Source organism: Hyperolius riggenbachi, chromosome 7 (genome assembly GCF_040937935.1).
Source record: "Hyperolius riggenbachi isolate aHypRig1 chromosome 7, aHypRig1.pri, whole genome shotgun sequence".
NCBI lineage: Eukaryota > Metazoa > Chordata > Amphibia > Anura > Hyperoliidae > Hyperolius > Hyperolius riggenbachi.
The window spans coordinates 318,031,799-318,054,052 of record NC_090652.1 but is presented as its reverse complement, the minus strand read 5'-3'; the positions used below and the strand labels follow the sequence as shown (position 1 = coordinate 318,054,052).

General features: G+C 46.3%; 1 protein-coding gene across 11 annotated transcripts in view; it reads left to right on the top strand.

Annotated features, from left to right (window-relative positions):
- The window catches only part of LOC137525248 (kalirin), a 469,346-nt gene that overhangs the window by 414,350 nt on the left and 32,742 nt on the right, over positions 1-22,254 (top strand). For 7 of the 11 annotated variants that reach the window (XM_068246262.1, XM_068246259.1, XM_068246263.1 and 4 more), the window contains 3 exons: positions 17,458-17,729; positions 18,674-18,781; positions 21,855-21,947. In XM_068246262.1, the coding sequence (XP_068102363.1) occupies positions 17,458-17,729; positions 18,674-18,781; positions 21,855-21,947 (473 nt within the window). Of the gene's footprint in view, positions 1-3,580; positions 3,645-17,457; positions 17,730-18,673; positions 18,782-21,854; positions 21,948-22,254 lie in introns of those variants that run through there. The other 4 variants (XM_068246270.1, XM_068246261.1, XM_068246265.1 and 1 more) reach the window with 4 other exon arrangements.

Genomic DNA, 22,254 nt, shown 5'->3' with positions numbered 1-22,254 from the left:
AGTATTTGGCTTGAGGAATGCCCTATAAACTATATGAAAGGAACACAATTATGAATGAGTAAAAGTTTATTTCGGTTAAGTAGAATTCTCCTCCCCAGAGAATTCTGGGAGATCAGAGATTTTTTTTTCTTCTGGCTTTAGAATTCAGTTAGGCCTTGTTCACATTGCGCTCGCACTCTCGCCCGCACTGAGTGATTTTTATTTTTTGGGTTTTTTTTCTAATCGCTCTGCTCTGTGTGTTATAAGTGCATTTGTAAGCGCTTTAGCAGAGCAATTATTTAAATCACTTCCTGGTGTCAGTCAGGAAGTGATTATTTGGCCCCCGGTAATAAATACAATGTATTTATTCATTACAGCGCTGGGGAAATCGCTATACAAAGCGCTTTGCGATTTCCCTATATCTTCTATTCAGGGCAAATCACCCTGAAAGTGGTCCATGCAGCGGTTTTGTCAGCGGCAAGCAAACGGAACGCCCCAATGAGAACTATCTCATTGGAAAGCATAGTGTAAGCACTTTTAGGGTGATTAGTACAAATCAACTGCGTTTAAAAATTCCAAAAAAAATGTGAACAAGCGCTAAACACACATTCCGCAGAGATGCACCTGCCAGCAGTAAAAATGTCACCGTGTGATAAATGTCAGAATGTAAATCGGGGAGAGGAAAGATTTTACAATGGGCAAACACTGACTAAATCATTTATTAATTAATAGTGTAAAGAAATCAGCAATGCATTCATCACATTATTTTGACTACAGGTCCTCTTTACAGTCTCTCTCTAGGAAGGCAGCAGTGGGTTCTGGTTGGTGATTTCTCCTCTCACTGTTGTGTTCAGATTCTGAAATGAAGCTCCCTTCCTGTACAGGAGAGAGCGATCCCCTCACTGCGGCTGTACACATTGTACAGATTAATGTCAGGTGTGATTACAGGCCGCAGACAATCGCCCAGCCCGCCGCCATGAGTGACATGCCTGACAATCGAGGGGCTTTATAAATGTGCTTGTCTCCGAGGAAGAGGACCTGTCATCACCATTCACAAGGCAGACACACGAGACACGTATACTAGATGAGTGAGGCCTGACCCAGCGCTGATCCATCCTCACCCCCCCACTGGAGTCTGGGGGTCTGCCACTGCCAGGCCACTTCTGTTCCTCATATCCTGTAGCGTACAGAGCCCACCTGAGACCCCCAAATCCATCATCTGCCCGCTCTGTGATCTGCCATAGTGACATTGCTGTGTAATGAGATCCAGCGCAGGATAATCAGCAGCAGACCGTCTGAGAGTCTCACTTCAATCGCCGCGACCTTTCACCGGACAGAATGTGGAACAAATGTTTCTCCTGGGGGTGTCAGGGGGCCTCGCTGGTCAGGAGCTTCCTCCAGAGAGCTTCAGGACTTGTTCCTCCGCTCTCTTTTATCATGGCTTGGTCATTTCTCTCTCTGGTGGTGAGATCTCTGCTCCCTAAAGCACACCTGTAGTGAGAGGGATAAAGAGCCTGACATGCTTATTTACTTTTAAACAATGCCAGTTGCCTGGCAGCCCTGTTGATCTTCTGTCTCTAATACCTTCAGCCATAGCCCCTAAACAAGCATGCAGCAGATCAGATGTTTCTGACCTTATTGTCAGATCTGACAAGATTAGCTGCATGTTTGTTTCTGGTGTTATTCAAACAGACACTACTGCAGTCGAATAGATGTGCAGGACTGCCAGGCAAGTGGATATTGTTTAAAAGGAAACAAATATGGCAGCCTTCATATCACTCTCACTTTAGGTGTCCTTTAAAAGCAGGGATTGTTTTTGCAGATGGCACCGTTTTATAAACCGTCCTGCGTCCATTAAGCCGTGTCTGCCCTTTGCCTGTGTGTGTGTGTGTACAGTGTGTGTGTGTACAGTGTGTGGTGTGTGTGTGTGTGTGTGTGGGGGGACGCCGTTTGGCATAGATACACGAATACTGGAGGCAGCAATTTGCTGACATTTCTCAGTTACATAATTGTGGTGGGACAGAGTTGTCAAAATACAGCCAAGTTTTTACAAGTAATAACACAGCTGGTGTGTCTGTAATGCTTTGTGTGAGATGTCTGCCAGGGGAATATTTCATGCAGTGTGATGTGAAAGGGAAGCAGAGGTGAGAGGAGGGCTGTGGAGGCTGACATATTTATTTCCTTATAAACAATGCAGATTCCCTGGCTGTCCTGCTGATCCTCTGCCTCTATTACTTTTAGCCATATCCCCTGAACACTGAACAAGCATTCAGCAGATCAGGTGCTCTGAATGAAGTCTGACTGGATTAGCTGCATGCTTGTTTCAGGTGTGTGATTCAGACACTACTGCAGCCAAATGGATCAGCAGGACAGCCAGGCAACTGGTATTGTTTAACAGGAAATAAACATTTCAGCCTCCATATTCCTCTCACCTCGAGTCCCTCTGATGTTGTGGATCTAGGCGTTTGTGGCTGTGTGTATTCTCCACTGCCTGGTTATCCTCCTCTGCACAACCCACAGACTGGGATAAGAGAAATGCTTATTAACCACACATGTTCAGAGTAGGATTATTGAGTTCAGTGAGGTTTCTGGTGGCGTTTGTGTATTACACACAGCAAGCACAAGTTCATCCTGCCCAGAATTCTCTGCTCCCGTAAAGAGGCCCTATGGCATTGTGGGAGACCAGGTATATTTTCTACTCGCTTTAGAACTCCCAGTATCTAAACATTCCGCAGAGCTGCAGCTGACAGGAGTAAAGATACCGCCACTCGTGATGAACTGCAGAATGTAAATCAGGGAGAGGAAAGATTTTACAGTGAGCAAACACTGACTAAATCATTTATATGTGGATATAAAACAACCCTGCATGGACGCGCGTATCTGCGTGAACGTGCGTCGGACCCGAAGTCATGTAAGTCTATGGCGACGTGTGTCAGTGTGAATACCCTGCCGCAGGTTGTATGCGTCGCGCATGCGTGGAAACTTCTTTTTTGCAATACGCCCTGCTGATCTATTTGGCTGCAGTAGTGTCTGAATCACACCAGAAACCAGCATGCAGCTAATCTTGTCAGGTCTGACAATAATGTCAGAAACACCTGATCTGCTGCATGCTTGTTCAGGGGCTGTGGCTAAATGTATTAGAGGCAGAGGAGCTGCAGGGCTGCCAGGCAACTGGTATTGCGTAAAAATGAAATCAATACGGCAGCCTCCATATCACACTCACTACAGTTCTGCTTTAAATGCAATAGTAATCATTGTTTAGAAACGATTCCCGTGTAATACTATATCTGTGTGTTGGGATGTATGAGGTGATCTTTACCATACCGGGGGGTACTCGGGGAGCGCAGGCTATGGACAGGGGTACATACATATACAGTGCTGAGAGATGCTGCTCTATAGGGTGGGAGATGTATCCCCTAATCTGCTGCTTCCTGTCGCTCCTGGTCACTCGCCCGGCTGTGGGCGGAGTTACGTAAAGTTATAAATAATGTGTGAATAGTAAGTGGCCCGGCCGGTTTCCCCCGCAGAACCTGACGCAGGTGAGCCAGTCCTGACACATGAATAATCCCGTACATGAATAATCAGTGACTCAGCCACATGTCAGTGTGTAGCTGCAAGCAGAGCGAGAATGACGGCCCGATGCCTCCTCGTCCAACTTCACAGAGGTCTGTCTGTCTGTCTGTCTGTGTGTGTGTGTGTGTGTGTGTCTGTCTGTGTGTGTGTGTGCCTGTGTGTGTGTGTGTGTGTGTGTGTGTGTGTGTGTGTCTGTCTGTGTGTGTGTGTGTGTGTGTGTCTGTCTGTGTGTGTGTGTGTGTGTGTGTCTGTCTGTGTGTGTGTGTGCCTGTGTGTGTGTGTGTGTGTGTGTGTGTGTGTGTCTGTCTGTGTGTGTGTGTGTGTGTGTGTGTGTGTGTGTGTGTGTGTGTGTCTGTCTGTGTGCGTGTGTCTGTCAGCTTCAGAGAGGTGTGTGTGTGTGTGTGTGTGTGTGTGTGTGTCTGTCTGTGTGTGTGTGTGTGTGTGTGCCTGTGTGTGTGTGTGTGTGTGTGTGTGTCTGTCTGTGTGTGTGTCTGTGTGTGTGTCTGTCTGTGTGTATGTCTGTCAGCTTCAGAGAGGTCTGTCTGTGTCTGTGTGTCAACTTCACAGAGGTCTGTCTGTCTGTGTGTGTGTCTGTCTGTGTGTCAGCTTCAGAGAGGTGTGTGTGTCTGTGTGTGTGTGTCAATCTGTGTGTCTGTCTGTCAACTTCACACAGGCTTTCTGTCTGTGTGTCTGTCCGTGTCATTCTGTTTTGTGTATGCCTGCCTGTGTGTCTGTCTGTGTGTGTCTTGTCTGTCAATTTCAGAGAGATCTGTGTGTATGTCTGGCTGTCTGTGTGTCCGTTTGTCTGTGTGTGTCTGTCCGTCATTCTTGCCTCCTGGATCAGTATTGCTGGTCCCGCTCACGGATGAGTGTTTGCGGAGGATTACTGTGTGTGCTTTATCCTGTATATTGAAGCATTAGTGGTATTTACATATGTTGTGTTCTGGTTTCACCGCAGAGTGTGACTGGAGGCAGCTAGTCTGATTATTATTATCTGCAAGAAAATGGGATAATATCTCCACTAAAGGCCCACATACATGCACAACCAAACCGCACGATTATCCCCTGATTTCGGTCTGTTGGAGGACAATCAGGCAAATCACAAGACGAGCGACTGGTGGACAGGTGGTTTGCAGTATGTAAATGGGTTGGTCATTTAGTTGGTTGGTGCAAGGAAAATACTTGTCATGTAAACGGTTTGTCGTGGGGTTGGTCATGGCGTGGGGTTGGTCGTGCACTTTGTTGGACGTGTGTATGAGCCTTAAGTACTCAGGCACTCTACAAATCGCTCTCAAGAACGCTAGCATTTTTTTTGCTACTATGGTAAAAGCAGAGCGATTTCTAAAGCAGACTGCGGGGAGCAAAATCATACGAAGCGCTCCAAAAATGCTGCAATTTTGGCAAATCGCAATCGCTCCAGTGGAATCACCGCCATAGGGCTGGTGCACAGCAGAGCGGTTCTGGTGCATTTTTCAGAACGCTTGCAGGGGGGAAACCGCTTGGCTAATGAAAGTGAATGGGATGGTGCACACCGGAGCGGCTCGTTTTTCCACAAACGCAAACTCGGGGGCTGCAGCAGTTTTTAGATTTCTGAGGAGTTTCTGCCTCAATGTAAAGTATAGGAAAGTGGAAAACTGCTCTGAAAAACGCCAGATCAGAGCGGCTTTCCAGGCGTTTATGTTACAGAAGCTGTTCAGTAACAGCTTTACTGGAACAATATATGAAAACTGCTACACAAAAACGCTCCAAAATACGCTAGGTATGTTTAGAAAATCTCTCTAACATGCCTAGAATCGCTCTAAAATCTGCTTCAAAAACCTCTAGCGTTTTTCTGATCTGGTAGAAGTTTTTGGTGTGCTTTGGCCCATAGACTTTCGTTAGCCAAGCGCTTTCGTAACTGCCGGCAATTCCTAGAATGCACAAATCGCTGCTAAAATTGGCAGGCAAATTATTTGTCAAAAATGCAAATTCCGGAGCTTTTCTGAAGCTGATCAGATTCCGGAGCTGCCGATCGGTTACTTGGGAGCCGGATTTACTAACCAGCCGGCAGATCTGCTTCTCCTGAGATTCTGATTACCGGTATTTCCTCCAAAAATGATTTCCCCAAAATTCCAGTACCCAGCGAGCTAGAAATCGATGAATGATTTGCATATCTCTACCGATTGTCGATGTGTGGATGTGGCTGCAGAACGTGTGGCGGGAAGGGCGAGCACGCATGTTACTATTATTATTAGTTATTTAGGAAGTGCCGACATGTAACACGTTACATAAGAGGTGTGGGCGACAATCAGGCGCGATACACGAGGAATTTATAATCTCGCAGATTGATGGGCAGAACGTTCTTCCCATCCGATCGTGTTCTGCAGCATATCTAATGTACAGCACGACTACCTTATCACCTTATTAATAAACATGAGTCATAATAGACAATCTCTTATCAAAACAATCGTTTTACTTTCATCACCAGAATTCTGATTTCCTGTCGGTTTTCTGTCGCTGCGTCCCCCAGAACTAGTGAGGAGGGCGGGTCTCTGGCAGGGATGCTGGGACTTGTAGTTCTTCAGCAGATGGAGGCGGGGTCAGGGCAGCTGCTCTTATCACAGTGATTTGGGCGTAATTAATCTTTTAGTCTGTTGCCCATCTCGTTATCTTCACACTTGTGCTGCAGATCAGTAGGCGTGTCTCCAGCCAATCACATGGCGTGTGACTCTTATCCATGCGTGTGATTGGGTAACACAGGTTATTGTCCTGAATAGTCTCCGCCTCTCTGGGTACATGAGGGGGGGGGTGCTATATTTGTGGGTTACAGCACCCCATTTCTCGCGGGCACTGGTCGTTTTAGCTCCCCCAGGCAGGAGTTATCTGTTTTTATGCTAGGTACACAATTTTCTGATCGATTTTTCCATAGAAGAGAATGGAAAATCGATTAGAGAATTGATTGGAAATCTGATTGGACATGTTGGAAATTATCGATCTGACAGTTAATCTGTCAGAAAATTGCATTGTGTGTACCTGCATTAGGGATGCTCCGCAGCTAAAGATTGATTTTTATTTTATTTTAGAAATTTTTTTATGCACAAATCTGTGTTCACATCAGAAACCGCAGCGTGCGCCGTAAATATGCAATTGTTACGCAATCATTTTTTGACCCACTAAATCGCTTACAGAAGCCATTTGTGCTTTCTGTTAATCGTCAGCGATTCCAAAAGTGTTTGGCTAATGTAAGCTATAGCGGTGATTCCACAGGAGCGTTTGTGATTTGCTGGGATTGCTGGAGCGATTTCATTCGAGAAATGCATGAGCCAAAACCGCATTCCGGGAAATCGCTCCTGAGAGCATAGTTTGGTTACTGTTAAGATCGCTCTCAGAAATACTGACTTTTTTTAAGGGATTTGCAATTTCAAAGGACAACTGAATTGAGAAGAATATGGAGACTGCCATATTTATTTCCTTCTAAACAATACCTGTTGCCTGGCAGTCCTGCTGATCTGTTTGGCTGCAGTAATGTCTGAATCACACACCTGAAACAAGCATGCAGCTAATCTTGTCAGATCTGACAATAATGTCAGAGACACCTGATCTGCTTGTTCAGGGGCTATGGCTTAACATATTAGAGGCAGAGGGTCAACAGGAGGGCCGGGCCGAGGCATAGGCTGGAGAGGCTCCAGCCTCAGGGCGCAGTGTAGGAGGGGGCGCACAATTCATTCAGCCGTCATTCCTAATTGTGTTTGAAGCAGAAAGAAATAAGAAAAGGGGATACATGGCAGTGACTACAAGCCAGATAACTAGATATTAAAGAGAACCCGAGGTGTGTTTAAAGAATGTTATCTGCATACAGAGGCTGGATCTGCCTATACAGCCCAGCCTCTGTTGCTATCCCAAACCCCACTAAGGTCCCCCTGCACTCTGCAATCCCTCATAAATCACAGCCATGCTGTGAGGCTGTGTTTACATCTGTAGTGTCAGTCTCAGCTGCTCCCCCGCCTCCTGCATTGCTCCGGTCCCTGCCCCCGTCCCTTCCCTCCAATCAGCAGGGAGGGAAGGGATGCAGGCGGGGACTGGAGTTCTGCAGGAGGCGGGGAGAGCAGCAGACTGACACTATAGAGATAAACACAGCCAGCTCTGACAAGCTGTTTGTCAGCAGCGTGGCTGTGATTTATGAGGGATTGCAGAGTGCAGGGGGACCTTAGGGGGGTTTGGGATAGCAACAGAGGCTGGGCTGTATAGGCAGATCCAGCCTCTGTATGCAGATAATATTCTTCAAACCCACCTCGGGTTCTCTTTAAGGTGTTGGGGAGGTTGTGGGCCCTGTGGCGGCTCTTAGTCTAATAGCAATCAGTGTGTGATGGCTGGGGTGGGAGGGATGGGGGGGGCGCACTTTGGTGTCTCAGCCTTGGGTGCTGGAGGACCTTGTCCCGCCTCTGAGCCAGGCAACTGGTATTGCTTAGAAGGAAATAAATATGTCAGCCTCCGTATACCTCTAAGGCCCAGTGCACACCAAAACCACTAGCAGATCTGCAATATGCTAGCGGTTTTGGGAGCTGATATCAGAGCGATTCTAGGCATGTTTAGAGAGGTTTTCTAAACACACTTAGCATTTTTTGGAGCATTTTTGTGTAGCAGATTACAAATATTGTTACAGTAAAAGCTGTTACTGAACAGCTTCTGTAACAAAACCGCCGGCAAAACCGCTCTGAAGTAGCGTTTTTCAGAGCGGTTTGCGTTTTTCCTATACTTTACATTGAGGACGAAATGCTTCAGAAAACCGCAAACATGCAGCAGGAGGCGCGTTTGCGGCTTGGCAAAAACCTCAAACCGCCGGTGTGCACCATCCCATTGCAATACATTAGCCAAGCGTTTTTACAGGCGGATGCGGATGGCTCCAAAAACCACTCGGTGTGCACTAGGCCTTACTTCAGTTGTCCTTTAATCTGCATTTTCTGTATGATTTTTGCTGATTAATCCCCTCTCGTTTTCCTGATTGGGGCAGAAGCACCATAATGCAGCCGGCAGTGCGTTTGGTGAGGATCGGATTATGTTAGGGAAGATGACGTACCACACCGGCGTGCCTACCATCAGCAAACTGCACGACTTCCACAAACTGGGTGATCCGCCTGCAGTGGGGACAGCCGTGTGCAGGGCGTAGCAATAGGGGGTGCAGAGGTTGTAACCGCACCGGGGCACTTGGGCCACAGAGACCCTCCCTCAACTGCAGTATTAGTGCTTTATTGGTCTTGTGCTTGTAATAATCACTTCTATAGATGCTTTGAAAGTATTGATCATTAACAAGCTGTTCCCCATCCCCTTCTTGCACCACTTGTTATGTATAGAGTGCTTGGGGGGCCTCATGTAAAACTTGCACCGGGGCCCACAGCTCCTTGCCTACGCCACTGGCCATGTGGACAGACACACCTGCGTCTCATAGTTCAGATGGGTGGCGCTCCGCTGTTCGCCGCATCGTTAAGATTATGTCCCCCGCACAAAGCTGTGAAGTGTACAGAAAGCCAACCCACATGGTTACCGTATTGTAAAGAATGCTGTTGTTGGCTGGTAGATGTTGTCCGCCCGCTTGTCCAGCATTTCCGGTTACCGTCCAATACAAGACATTTCCCAGAAGCACAAACCTGACGAGCGGGAAGTAAACCTACACAAAATAAGTCAACCGTATTGTCATCGTCCCGTCCCCCTTCCCCCCCCCCCCCCCTGCTGGTGTCTGTTATCTCTGACCTCAACCTCCTCATCAGAGAGGTTCAGGCACATGCTAATGAGCAGCTTGCATGCCGACATAATGCAAATGGCATGCAGCTTGGCATTGGGCTGAGCTGAAAGCAATCAATGTTCGGTCCTGTGCACACTGCTGCGCTTGCACTGCGTTTTTAAAATCGCAAGCCTTTATAAGAATAGAAAAATTGCACCGCATCAGTATGTACAGGTCTTCACGATTTTCATGATTTTTCAAAAGACCTTGCGATTAAAAAATGCATGCGATTTGAAAAGCGCAGCACAAGCGCAGCAGTGTGTACAGGCCCTGACTGATGTCTGTTTCATGATCTATAAGAAGGGGAACAATCTGTGACACGAATCCGATACATTGCAGCAATCGGCGACTACACATTATACAATAAAATCCAGTTTTACGGGAATACAATAAAAATGATTGGTTGTACAATTTTATTTTGTTTATTTATTTTTTTACTCATTTGTGAAGTCTGATCAAATTTCCATATTTTTTTTTGAATAAAAGAATATTGGGAGTGGTAGATTTTTCTTATCAGTTTTTTATGAAAATTGAATGGCGTAGGATAGAGTTTCTGTTTATTGATGACAATACACCCAAGCAAGCGAGTTTGTAATCATTTTTTTGTTGTCATAATCTGAGGAAATATTGAACTTGTGTTATATATTGGTAGGATTTTTTTAAAGGTTACAAAATAAATCAGTAAAAATTGATTATTCTTGAATTGAAAATAAATTGTATTGTGTGTGGCCACCTTAAGAATTTGCCGTGCAATGCAATAACATTTGTAAAGTGCTTTTCTCCCATGGGACACATAGATATGTCTCAGATCATTACATAGATGCAGGCTGGACTGTGTTACAGAGGACATAGTCAGGTGTTCATAAATGCCAGACTGAACAGGTGACTTTTCAGTTTGGACCTAAATGCGTCGAGGGATGGAGATGTCCTGATTGGGTGTGGCAGGGAGTTCCAAATGGTAGGGGCAGCATGACAAATGACTCCTTTCTGCAAAGGTTTTGAGGTGGACTCTGAGGATGACCAAGATATTAGAGCCTTTTCATCTAAGATTGTGGGTGGTGTGATGCAGTTGCAACAAGTCCTTCAGGTATCCAGGGCTCAGATTGTGCAATGATTTGTGTACTTTGTACAGCGCCACAGAATATGTTGGCGCTTTATGAATAAACTTCAGGACCACACTTCCCATGATTCCTTGCAGTGATCAAGTGTTCAGCAAAGCAGTGGGTGAGATACATCTGCGCTGTCTGATGTTTCCAACCATGTGCTGCGATTGTGTGCGATAACACAAAGTGTGCGCAAACACAGTGCGATCCCCATCATTATAATAAAGTGACATTGGCACTGCACTGGACAATACAAGTACCTGCCTTGCACGCAGCGCACAATTAGGGAGGGGGCCTTATCTGGTAAAACCCCCGCAGGCTCTAGGAGGCGTGTCAGAGAACTAGGATTGGTTGAGCAGTGACAGTGGGCGGAGATTATGGAAGGTATTTAGCATGGCCACGCTGTACCCCAATAGCGGATGTAACGTTGTAGTTCTGCTTTTCATCGGGTGGCGGCGACAGAGCAGAATAACCGCTACTAAATCCATCCTGACACAGGAAGTGCAGCCATTTTTGTTTGTATCTTGGTAAATTCTGCAGGAAAATACAAGATACAGATGAGAAAACGCATGATATCTCCCTTTACCTTTATACGTACAGGAGTGCAGCACATCCTGCGCTATATCTTCCCCAGAGACCCTGACCTGCCTCCCCCTGCGCAGGTGGATCAGGTGTGGGTGGAGTCCCCCTTTAAGCAGTCGATCATGCAGAAGTCACAGCTCAGCATTTGTCATCTCCCTGATAATCCTCCTGTAGAGACATTTCCCGACTCCCGGCCTCCAGCAAACCAACAGCTAGAAGGCTGTATTTATAGTAATCCGCGGTGCGAGCGAGACGAGGATTAACCCCTCGCCTGTCATCGTCTGTCACATTACCGTAATGACGGCAGGAAATCCCTTATTATAGCTTTCACCTGACTGTCAGCGCGCCAGCCACGGGAGACACCTTCTAGGGCAGATCGCAAGCTCTGCGGACAAGTAACAAACAATCAGAGCCTTCTAGGGACAATCGCAAGCTCTGGGGACAAGTGACAAACATTCAGAGCCTTCTAGGGACAATCGCAAGCTCTGGGGACAAGTAAACATTCAGAGCCTTCTTGGGATGATCGCAAGCTCTGGGGACAAGTGACAAACATTCAGAGCCTTCTAGGGATTATCACAAGCTCCGGGGACAAGTGACAATAATTCAGAGCTTTCTAGGGATGATCGCAAGCTCTGGGGACCAGTAACAATAATTCAGAGCCTTCTTGGGACGATCTCAAGCTCTGGGGACAAGTGACAAACATTCAGAGCCTTTTAGGGATGATCGCAAGCTCTGGGGACCAGTAACAATAATTCAGAGCCTTCTTGGGACAATCTCAAGCTCTGGGGACAAGTGACAAACATTCAGAGCCTTCTAAGGATGATCGCAAGCTCTGGGGACCAGTAACAATAATTCAGAGCCTTCTTTGGACGATCTCAAGCTCTGGGGACAAGTGACAAACATTCAGAGCCTTCTAGCAACAATCGCAAGCTCTGGGGACAAGTGACAAACATTCAGAGCCTTCTAGCTATGATCACAAGCTCTGGGGACCAGTAACAATAATTCAGAGCCTTCTAGAGATGATCACAAGCTCTGGGGACAAGTAACAGACATTCAGAGCCTTCTAGAGATGTTCACAAGCTCTGGGGACCAGTAACAATAATTCAGAGCCTTCTAGGGACGATCGCAAGCTCTGCGGACAAGTAACAGACATTCAGAGCCTTCTAGGGATGATCGCAAGCTCTGCAGACAAGTAACAAACATTCAGAACCCCTCTGGATAAGATTTGGGGGTCTTGATAAAGGTTATTGTTTCTCTATAGTAGGGATGGTCGATGAGATGCAAATCATTCCAAGTTGAGGTAAGATTATGCAAATTCATACTGCTTAAAATTTGAATTCAATTGGCCCATTTCCAAGCTGTATAAATTGGAGTATGGAATTTGCATTTTCCTGCATCAACTCGGAAGATTTGCATCTCATTGGCGCTCCCTGGTGCCTCATGCCTCGCTATTGCTGCTCAATTGTGGGACAGACCTACACAAGGTGCCCATTAACGGTACAATCTCATGAGTGATCGACCTTACAGTCCATTGGACTGATGATGAACAATTGTTCTATCGATCATTGTCTTTCCGATATTTGGAACCATTCCCCTTGCCTGATTGGATTGCTTATCATTTTCCCCTCTGTTGGCGGCCTGAAGGATGCTTTCTGATCGATCACAATTATCGATTGTTTGGGATGTTGGACTGTTGATGAGCACATTTTATACCGATCTCCTGGAGTCGCTGGACATTCCCTCGTATTCCCTCTGGCGATCTGGACAATCGTGCATTGTACGTGGATTGCCCTGTCACATTACTGGTGCATCTGTCGCACAATTCCCCTGATCCTCCCATCAGTGACACGAGACTCCCGCCGCCGCCTGACTCAGCCGCGTATTTGTGTTATGTGCGGAATCTCGCCTGTAAAAATCCACACCATAAAAACCAACCTCGTTACTTAATGACCTAGTGCAGCCGTGTGCTCTTCCCAGTGCATGCTGGGAGGTGTGTATATATCCTCATCTCCACTGCATTCAGCTTTCTGCGATGCACACAAACCATTGTTGCATCATTGTTTTATCAGCCTCCCTGAGTTTACACTGCTGTCTTCCTGTGCCGCTGTCAGATGCAGCTCGGCTGTAGCTAACGCAGATAACCTGGACGCCGGCGTAGGCCTGGTACAATGAGCGCTGCATAGACTGCAATGATGATTGTGGCTACAGCGGCACCCATGAAATGTTTGCTTGTGTGCTGACGGCTGTAGGTAGAATAGGGACCCTTTCCAGATGGGGAGACCTCATCGCTGGTGGAAGGGTCTAGTACACAATGCTACGGCATGCAATCCATTTTGGAAGATAACGGCCCCTTTCTTCAATCGCATAATTTTGCAACCTAGTTGTTTTCTTGCGGACCTGAACTCCGAACTTCCTCTCTGCTGTAAAAGATAAGCAATAGTATAATAACCTTTAAAGAAAGACGTTTCTTTCTTACATGAATCCTGCTATACACCTGCAGTGTGTCTACTTCCTGCTTTCATGGAAGCAGACGTAGGGTTAACATCCTGTGCTTTCAAATGAGCTTATCTGCCGTGGCTGACACAGCTGATGGATCAAATTACAGCTTGTTATTAGACACAGATGTGGGGGAATTAGACAGGCTAAACTCTCTATAAATACATACAGGGTGCATTCCTCTCTGTTTTCCTTCTGTCCTGTGTGAGAGTTCAGGTCCACATTGCTGCTAGTGTCCCAGCTTGCTGTGAGTGTCAGGAGTGCAGAGGGTTAATGATTGTTTGTATGTAAATTGACTCCTCCCCTCAGCACCTGCGTTTCCATATAAAGTCATGGTCCCCAAGCAGGGGGAGCATAGCCCCTCCTTCCTTGTATGTAGTCATGTGACAAGACGCTGACCTTAATAACCCGTCTGTAGCTCAGTGCACTGTTTATCGACATTGATTGGATTCTCCAGCATTTATCAATAAAGGACCACTACAGAGAAAAAAGTAGGCAGCTAAAATCTGACAGAACTGACAGGTTTTGGGCTAGTCCATCTCCTCATGGGGGATTCTCTAGGTTTCTTTGTTTTCAAAAGTGTTTCCTGAACAACAGTTGCTCAGTCTGACAAAATAGTGTGCAAGTGATTAGGGGGGCCGGCTGGTATCTTACTATTATGGCAGTTAAACTGATGTTCAGGAAATGCTTTTGAAAACAAAGAAAACCCTGAGAATTCCCCATGAGGAGATGGAGTGGCCCAAAACCTGTCGGTTCTGTCAGATTTCAACTGCTTACTTTTTTTCACTGGAGTGGTCGTTTAAAGAGGAACTCCAGTGAAAATGTAATAAAAAAGTGCTTCATTTTTACAATAATTATGTATAAATGATTTAGTCAGTGTTTGCCCATTGTAAAAAATTTCCTCTCGCTGGTTTACATTCTGACATTTATCACATGGTGACATTTTTACTGCTGGCAGGTGATGTCACTGGAGGAAGATCCTGCTTGCTTTTTTGGCAGTTGTAAACAGCTGTAAACAGTTATTTCCCACAATGCAATGAGGTTCACAGACAGGAAACTGCCAGAACCATGATCCTGACATCACACTGTGGGAGGGGTTTCACCACAATATCAGCCATACAGAGCCCACGGATGATCCGTTTGAGAAAAGGAAAAGATTTCTCTTGGGAAAGGGGGTATCAGCTACTGATTGGGATGAAGTTCAATTCTTGGTTACGGTTTCACTTTAACCTATTTTGGTTCCTGGACGTAGAAACTACGTCCAGGAACCATGTGCGCTCCTGCGGCTGATCGCACACGTGCACGCGCGCTCCCGGCCCGCGGTTCGTTAGCCAGGCAATCAGTGAATCGGGCTAGGGTGCCCGATCACTGATTCCTCTCCCCCGCTGAAAAAGCGACAGCTTCTCTCAGAAGCTGCGCCTTTTCTGGCTGTTACCTCCCCCATGTGTCTCTCTAAGCGTATGTTACGCTTAGAGTGACGTCATGTAAACAAACTCATGGCCGCCATCTTGTGGCCAAAAAGTAATACTACAACTAAAAGTAAAAAATAAAATAAAAATCAACACACATTTACATTATAAACCTATTGTTTACATCCCACCCTCCCAAAACTACCCAAATAAAATGTTTAATATAAAAAAAAACCATTACAATAAAAAAAAAAAAAATGTAAATATTTACCTAAGGGTCTAAACTTTTTAAATATCAATGTAAAGATTATATATTTCTATATTTTTTTATTTTTTATTTTAAACTTGTAAATAGTGATAGATGCAAAACGGAAAAAATGCACCTTTATTTCCAAATAAATTATTGTCGCCATACATTGTGATAGGGACATAATTTTAACGGTGTAATAACCGGGACATATGGACAAATACAATACGAGAGTTTTAATTATGGAGGCATGTATTATTTTAAAACTATAATGGCTGAAAACTGAGAAATAATGATTTTTTTCCGTTTTTTTTCTTATTCTTCCTGTTAAAATGCATTTACAGTAAAGTGGCTCTTAGCAAAATGTACCAACCAAAGAAAGCCTAATTGGTGGCGGAAAAAACAAGATATAGATCAGTTCATTGTGATAAGTAGTGATAAAGTTATAGGCAAATGAATGGGAGGTGAACATTTCTCAAGTGAAAACGACGGAACGCTAATGGGTTAAACTTTAGCTGCAGATCTAAGGGGTAGACGGTAACATATCAGACCATAGTGCAGGATGCTGATCGCTCTGTATGGCCACACGCAGGTTCCCACAGCAATAAACATATATTGATAATCCCAGGCCGCCCAGATGATTATGTAGCGTTTTGGCAGCCCTCACTATATACGTATATGACCCAGGTGAAGATTGCAGGCGTTTCCCCCTCACAGGCAGATTTTGGGGGATCACGTCTGTTCTCCGGCCTACAAGAATCACCCCATTATATTGAAGTTTTTGTAATTCATGTATATTATTGTACATGTATGTATGAGAGCTGGGGGAGGGGAGGCTGTGCAGCTGCACTGGGCGTGGTCAGAGGCTCGCGGAGGGCGGAGTTGGGCGGTGGAATAAAATCTGATCAGTGTTGGCCCAGCTGTGATGGATGATCGCGGTCTATGACATCATCCTGTCTGACCTCACAGTAATCCCCAGCTGTAGCATCACCAGCGTCAATTAAAGAGGCCCTGTAGTGACATATAGCAGAATGCTAGTAAAGAGGCCCTGTAGTGACATATATCAGAATGCAGTAAAGAGGCCCTGTAGTGACACATACAGTAGCAGGATGCAGTAAAGTGACCCTGTAGTGATATACAGAACAATGCAGTAAAGAGGCTCTGTAGTGACATATAGTAGAATGCAGTAAAGAGGCCCTGTAGTGACATATAGCAGAATGCAGTAGAGAGGCCCTGTAGTGACATATAGCGGAATGCAGTAAAGAGGCCCTGCAGTGACATATAGCAGAATGCAGTAAAGAGGCCCTGTAGTGACATATAGCAGAATGTAGTAATGAGGCCCTGTAGTGACATATAGTAGAATGCAGTAAAGAGGCCCTGTAGTGACGTATAGCAGAATGCAGTAAAGAGGCCCTGTAGTGACATATAGCAGAATGCAGTAAAGAGGCCCTGTAGTGACATATAGCAGAATGCAGTAAAGAGGCCCTGTAGTGACATATAGCAGAATGCAGTAAAGAGGCCCTGTAGTGACATATAGCAGAATGCAGTAAAGAGGCCCTGTAGTGACATATAGCAGAATGCAGTAAAGAGGCCCTGTAGTGACATATAGTAGAATGCAGTAAATTATTTAGGATACCCACTTGTATGGTAATTTTCCTGGTTTCACCATCAGAAACCCTTCTTATATCTGTATATTGCTTTATACTGGTATGTAGCCGAGCCCTCCCAGTGATGTCACAGCCAAGGCTGTTTAGCTTTGCAGAATTCTCCTCCTCAGAACATTATGGGAGACCAGGTATTTTTTGTATTGGCTTCAGAACTCTCAGTAACCAAACATTCCACAGAGTTAACCTGACAGGACTGAAGGTCCATACTCACGGCACAATTTAATTACCTCCATGTAGCATGAGAGCTAACCTACATATCTGTTCATAGTATTCAACATCTGTTTACCCTCATACTACTTAGAAGTGGTCAAATTGGCCAATCATTAGCTAGCCTAAATTGGATGTGTGTTTTAGTGGTGAGATCTCTGTGCTCCTGAGAGCCCAGCTCTGCACCTCTTCCCCCTCCTATTCTCAGGGTGGGCCGAGCGATGTCAGGAGATGGATGGGATGTCGTTGTGGTGGATATGATTGGATGTGTGTATGAGATCTCTGTGCTCCTGAGAGCCCAGCTCTGCACCTCTTCCCCCTCCTATTCTCAGGGTGGGCCGAGTGATGTCAGGAGATGGACGGGATGTCGTTGTGATGGATATGATTGGATAAAGTCGCATTTACAGACCTCTCATCTCTTTATCTTCTCTTTCAGATGCTTTTTCCGTCTCCGGAGCTGAAAATGGCGGCAAGTCTGACTCGGTGGCCAATCTGCAGCCGCAGCCGTCGCTGAACTCCATCTCCAGCTCGCCGGGGCCCAAACGCTCCACCAACACGCTGAAGAAATGGCTGACCAGTCCTGTGAGGCGGCTGAACAGCGGCAAGGCGGACAGTAACATCAAGAAGCACAAGAAGGGGGCGGGGCGTAACCTGGGCTCCCCGAGAGCGAACGATGACATCACACCGCAGGGCGACAGTGCGGACGAGGTGCGGCTGATCCCTACAATGCTGTCTGTCTCTAAATCGTGTCACTTTACGTCTGTCATCATTGTCTACAGCTATCCAACTTCTCAGCAGCTTTTAAGTGTTTATTTGTTCTAATTTAAAGGACACCTGAAGTGGGAGGGATATGGAGGCTGCCATATTTACTTCCTTTTAAACAATGCACATTGCCCGGCTGCCCCGCTGATCCTCTGCCTCTAATACCTTTAGCCATAGCCCCTGAACAAGCATGCAGCAGATCAGGTGCTCTGACTGAAGTGTGACTGGATTATTTGCATGCTTGTTTCAGGTGTGTGATTCAGACACTACTGCAGCCAAATAAATCAGCAGGACTGCCAGGTAACTGCTATTGTTTAAGAGGAAATAAATATGTCCGCCTCCATAGCCCTTTCACTTCAAGATCCCTTTAAATGGATATTCTGCCCAAAAATGCCTTCTAGTGGGCAAAGTCACCTATTTCCTGAATGTATTGGAGATGCGAGCGATTAGGTCACCATACATTCATTTTTGCTGTTATTGTGCTTATAAAAGCTTATGGGGGGTCCCTACCCAGCTCAGAGGTACACCCAGGGGGTTACAGAGATCTCATCACTGGAGAAGCAGAATAAACCATTTGCTGCTGTAGATCTTCATTCTCTTCCAATCACTGAGACACAAGTTCTGGGTGGAGAAACTCTTTAATATTGCAGGGCTGTAGTAATGTTATTTGCCTGCAGGGGGTGCTAAGTGCCATGTGTGTTAATTAAGCGGAGTGCGTGTGCGTGTGTCATGTGTGTACTGCTTGCGTAACACATGTTACTTTGTGTAAAGTGCACATCTAACGTTCACCCATCTTTAGTGACTGCCCTGAAAACCCCCAACAACCCCCCCCCTTACACCCCCCCCCCCCACCATGTCAGACACTTTGTGATTACATTTATTTTCTCCAGAAGGGCAAGAAAGGATGGGATGAAGAGGCAGACGACGATTCGCACAACCCGCTCCCGCCGCCCATGAAGATCTTCGACAACGAGCCAGTGCCGGTGCCAGACGACAAGGTAGGGAAATCTGTGCAATCCGGTCATACAATTCCCAACCCATGGCTAGGAGATTCGAATTGTATGATTCATTTATAGTTCTAGCCCTACACTGCTCTGAGCTGGTATGCCTGGGAAATTGTGCCTGGAACATGTATAGATTATAGGGAAATTGTGCCCGGAACATGTATAGGTTATAGGGAAATTGTGCCTGGAACATGTATAGATTATAGGGAAATTGTGCTTGGAACATGTATAGATTATAGGGAAATTGTGCCTGGAACATGTATAGGTTATAGGGAAAGCACAGATGTCACAGGAATGTCTCACCGATCATGGCAGTAATAGTGTGATTAAACCTTACAGCCTTATACTGAGGGGAGGGTCCCTAGATGATCATTATTGATACAATCCCACAGCTGATTGATCATTTCCAATCGCAGCAGTAATTGATCGGTTGTGTCCATTAACATCCGAATTCCCTTCACCCAACTTGATCAGATCCATAGGATCAATCTGAAAAACAGATTATCGCGGCAGTAATAAACGATTGATCGACTGCGAGATTGTATCATTAATGCCCACCTTTAGATTCTTTTTCAGAGTTTGTTGAAATTGAAAGTGGGATTACATTTTGCTTTTTAAATAACAAATATTACTACGGTAATTAAAATGTATATAAATCATTGCTCTCCCCATAGATAATGATTACACAGTCGGGGGAAGGTACTATTTGACCCGGCAGTCCCCTATTTCCAAAGTCAAGGAAGAGGAAGAATTCTTTTTTTTTTCCATTGGTTACGATTTTTCCGCTGGAAGCTCGCGGTGTCAGATGTTGCCATCGGCAGGGCCCGGGGCGCCGCCATGATTAGGTTATTAGACCTGCTCGGTAACCCTTTGCCCTTGATTCGGCAGCTTTGTCCCGGTGTGACTCACAGACTCTCTGCCGTTATCTGCAGCTGAGATAACCGTTATCTGTACTCGCAGCTCTCAGATCTGATTGCTTTGTGTGGCCGGCGTGACGTTCAATGAGTGCCGAACGCTGCAGGGTGAGGTCAGTACAGAGTCACTGTGCAAAGGGCAGCTGTAAACATATTACTATGCTGAACACTAATATCCTGCCAGCCCTAAGGGTCGCCATACACCATGCAATCTTTACTGTACAATTTTACTGCATTGTTTCAGTATAAGAGCCCAATAATGAAACAATCTTGATTGTACAATCTTTCCACTTCTATGTAATATGAGGTATATTCCCTCAGTATAACCTTCTACTGCACAGATTGGGTAAGATTGTACAATCAGGATTGTATTATTGATGGACAACTTAAAGGTGCACATTAAAGGTACAATATTTACCACAGATGTGGCCATTCGATCAGATTTGCGGAATCCTAAGTAATTGGTAATTATCGTTTTTGTTTTTTTGTTTTTCCTGTAAATGGGTGGATTAGGGTACGTTATGTCTTTAGACATGATCATAACGTACACCATTCTGATCGACTAAGTTCTGTATTCCAATCCACCAAAGAATCTTTTTATGTCATTTTATCCACATACTGCACGGCTTTCTGTACATTCCATGGAAAAAATCTGATCAAATTATTGCATCTGAGGAAAATATTGTATTGTTCGTGGGTACCTTTTTAAGAATACCTTAATTTTGTTTAGGTAAGTTATACCACCACATGACAGTGGTAAAGATTGTGTGGTGTATGGCCAGCTATGTATCATATACATGTAAGCCCCCATGTAGAGAGAATTTCATTATCGCAACATAAGTCAAACAGGTGGAAAAGCTTCAAATGTTGGTTGTTCTTTTTGGAGCTCCTCCAATCCTTCAGGAGTATTATAAAGACTTTTCACTGGACCAGGCGCTTTAAATCGTTCATATGTCAGAATTATTTGAATCTGCTTGACCATGTCTACTGGAGAGCAAGGCATGCTGGGAGTGGCTGTGTAGCAGCCGGAGAGAGCAAGGCATGCTGGGAGTGGATGTGTGGCAGCTGGAGAGAGCAAGGCATGCTGGGAGTGGCTGCAGCTGCAGAGAGCAAGGCATGCTAGGAGTGGCTGTGTAGCAGCTAGAGAGAGCAAGGCATGCTGGGAGGGGCTGTGTGGCAGCTGGAGAGAGCAAGGCATGCTGGGAGTGTCTGCAGCTGGAGAGAGCAAGACATGCTGGGAGTGGCTGTGTGGCAGCTGGAGAGAGCAAGGCATGCTGGGAGTGGCTGCAGCTGGAGAGAGCAGGGCATGCTGGGAGTGGCTGTGTAGCAGCTGGAGAGAGCAAGGCATGCTGGGAGTGGCTGCAGCTGGAGAGAGCAAGGCATGCTGGGAGTGGCTGCAGCTGGAGAGAGCAAGGCATGCTGGGAGTGGCTGCAGCTGGAGAGAGCAAGGCATGCTGGGAGTGGCTGCAGCTGGAGAGAGCAAGGCATGCTGGGAGTGGCTGTGTAGCAGCTGGAGAGAGCAGGGCATGCTGGGAGTGGCTGCCGCTGGAGAGAGCAAGGCATGCTGGGAGTGGCTGCAGCTGGAGAGAGCAAGGCATGCTGGGAGTGGCTACAGCTGGAGAGAGCAAGGCATGCTGGGAGTGGCTGCAGCTGGAGAGAGAAAGGCATGCTGGGAGTGTCTGCAGCTGGAGAGAGCAGGGCATGCTGGGAGTGGCTGTGTAGCAGCTGGAGAGAGCAGGGCATGCTGGGAGTGGCTGCCGCTGGAGAGAGCAAGGCATGCTGGGAGTGGCTGCCGCTGGAGAGAGCAAGGCATGCTGGGAGTGGCTGCAGCTGGAGAGAGCAGGGCATGCTGGGAGTGGCTGTGTAGCAGCTGGAGAGAGCAAGGCATGCTGGGAGTGGCTGCAGCTGGAGAGAGCAAGGCATGCTGGGAGTGGCTGCAGCTGGAGAGAGAAAGGCATGCTGGGAGTGGCTGGTTGGTTGTCTTCATGTTTAACATTGTGGCGATGGGTCAAATCCCGATGTTTGGCAATTGCCTCCTCTTACTAACCTTTCTCCGTTTCTTTTCCCATAACCACCTTGTGCATCCCGCCTGCTGCTTCCTCTCCCCTGGCATCCACTAACCTGCCTTCCCTCTGCACGCCTGCGGCCTCCAGCCCTCCTTACTTGTGACCCGTCAAAGCTCAGCTGAGGTCCCCAGCGCGGCCGAACTGGTCAGCGCTATAGAGAACCTGGTCAGGAACAAGATGGTAAGTGCCTGGAGAGCATATTGTGTTGTGGGCAGTTCTGCACTTGCGTTGCCAACACCAAACACCTCGATGGTAGCTGCCCGCCTTATCTGATCTGTACATGTGGCTGTTGGCTCAGACTTGTGACTTATAAACGTGTGATAACTACCTACGTGTATATTTACATAAATGCAGCATGCTGTGTGACTTTTCACGCCTTCGTACAGTAAATGTGACTTTAACAAGAGTAGGAGACAAACAGTAGGTCCTAGAAAGCAAGTTATGACAACATAATTATGTGCACGTTTGGTGACTAAGATAGTCTCCA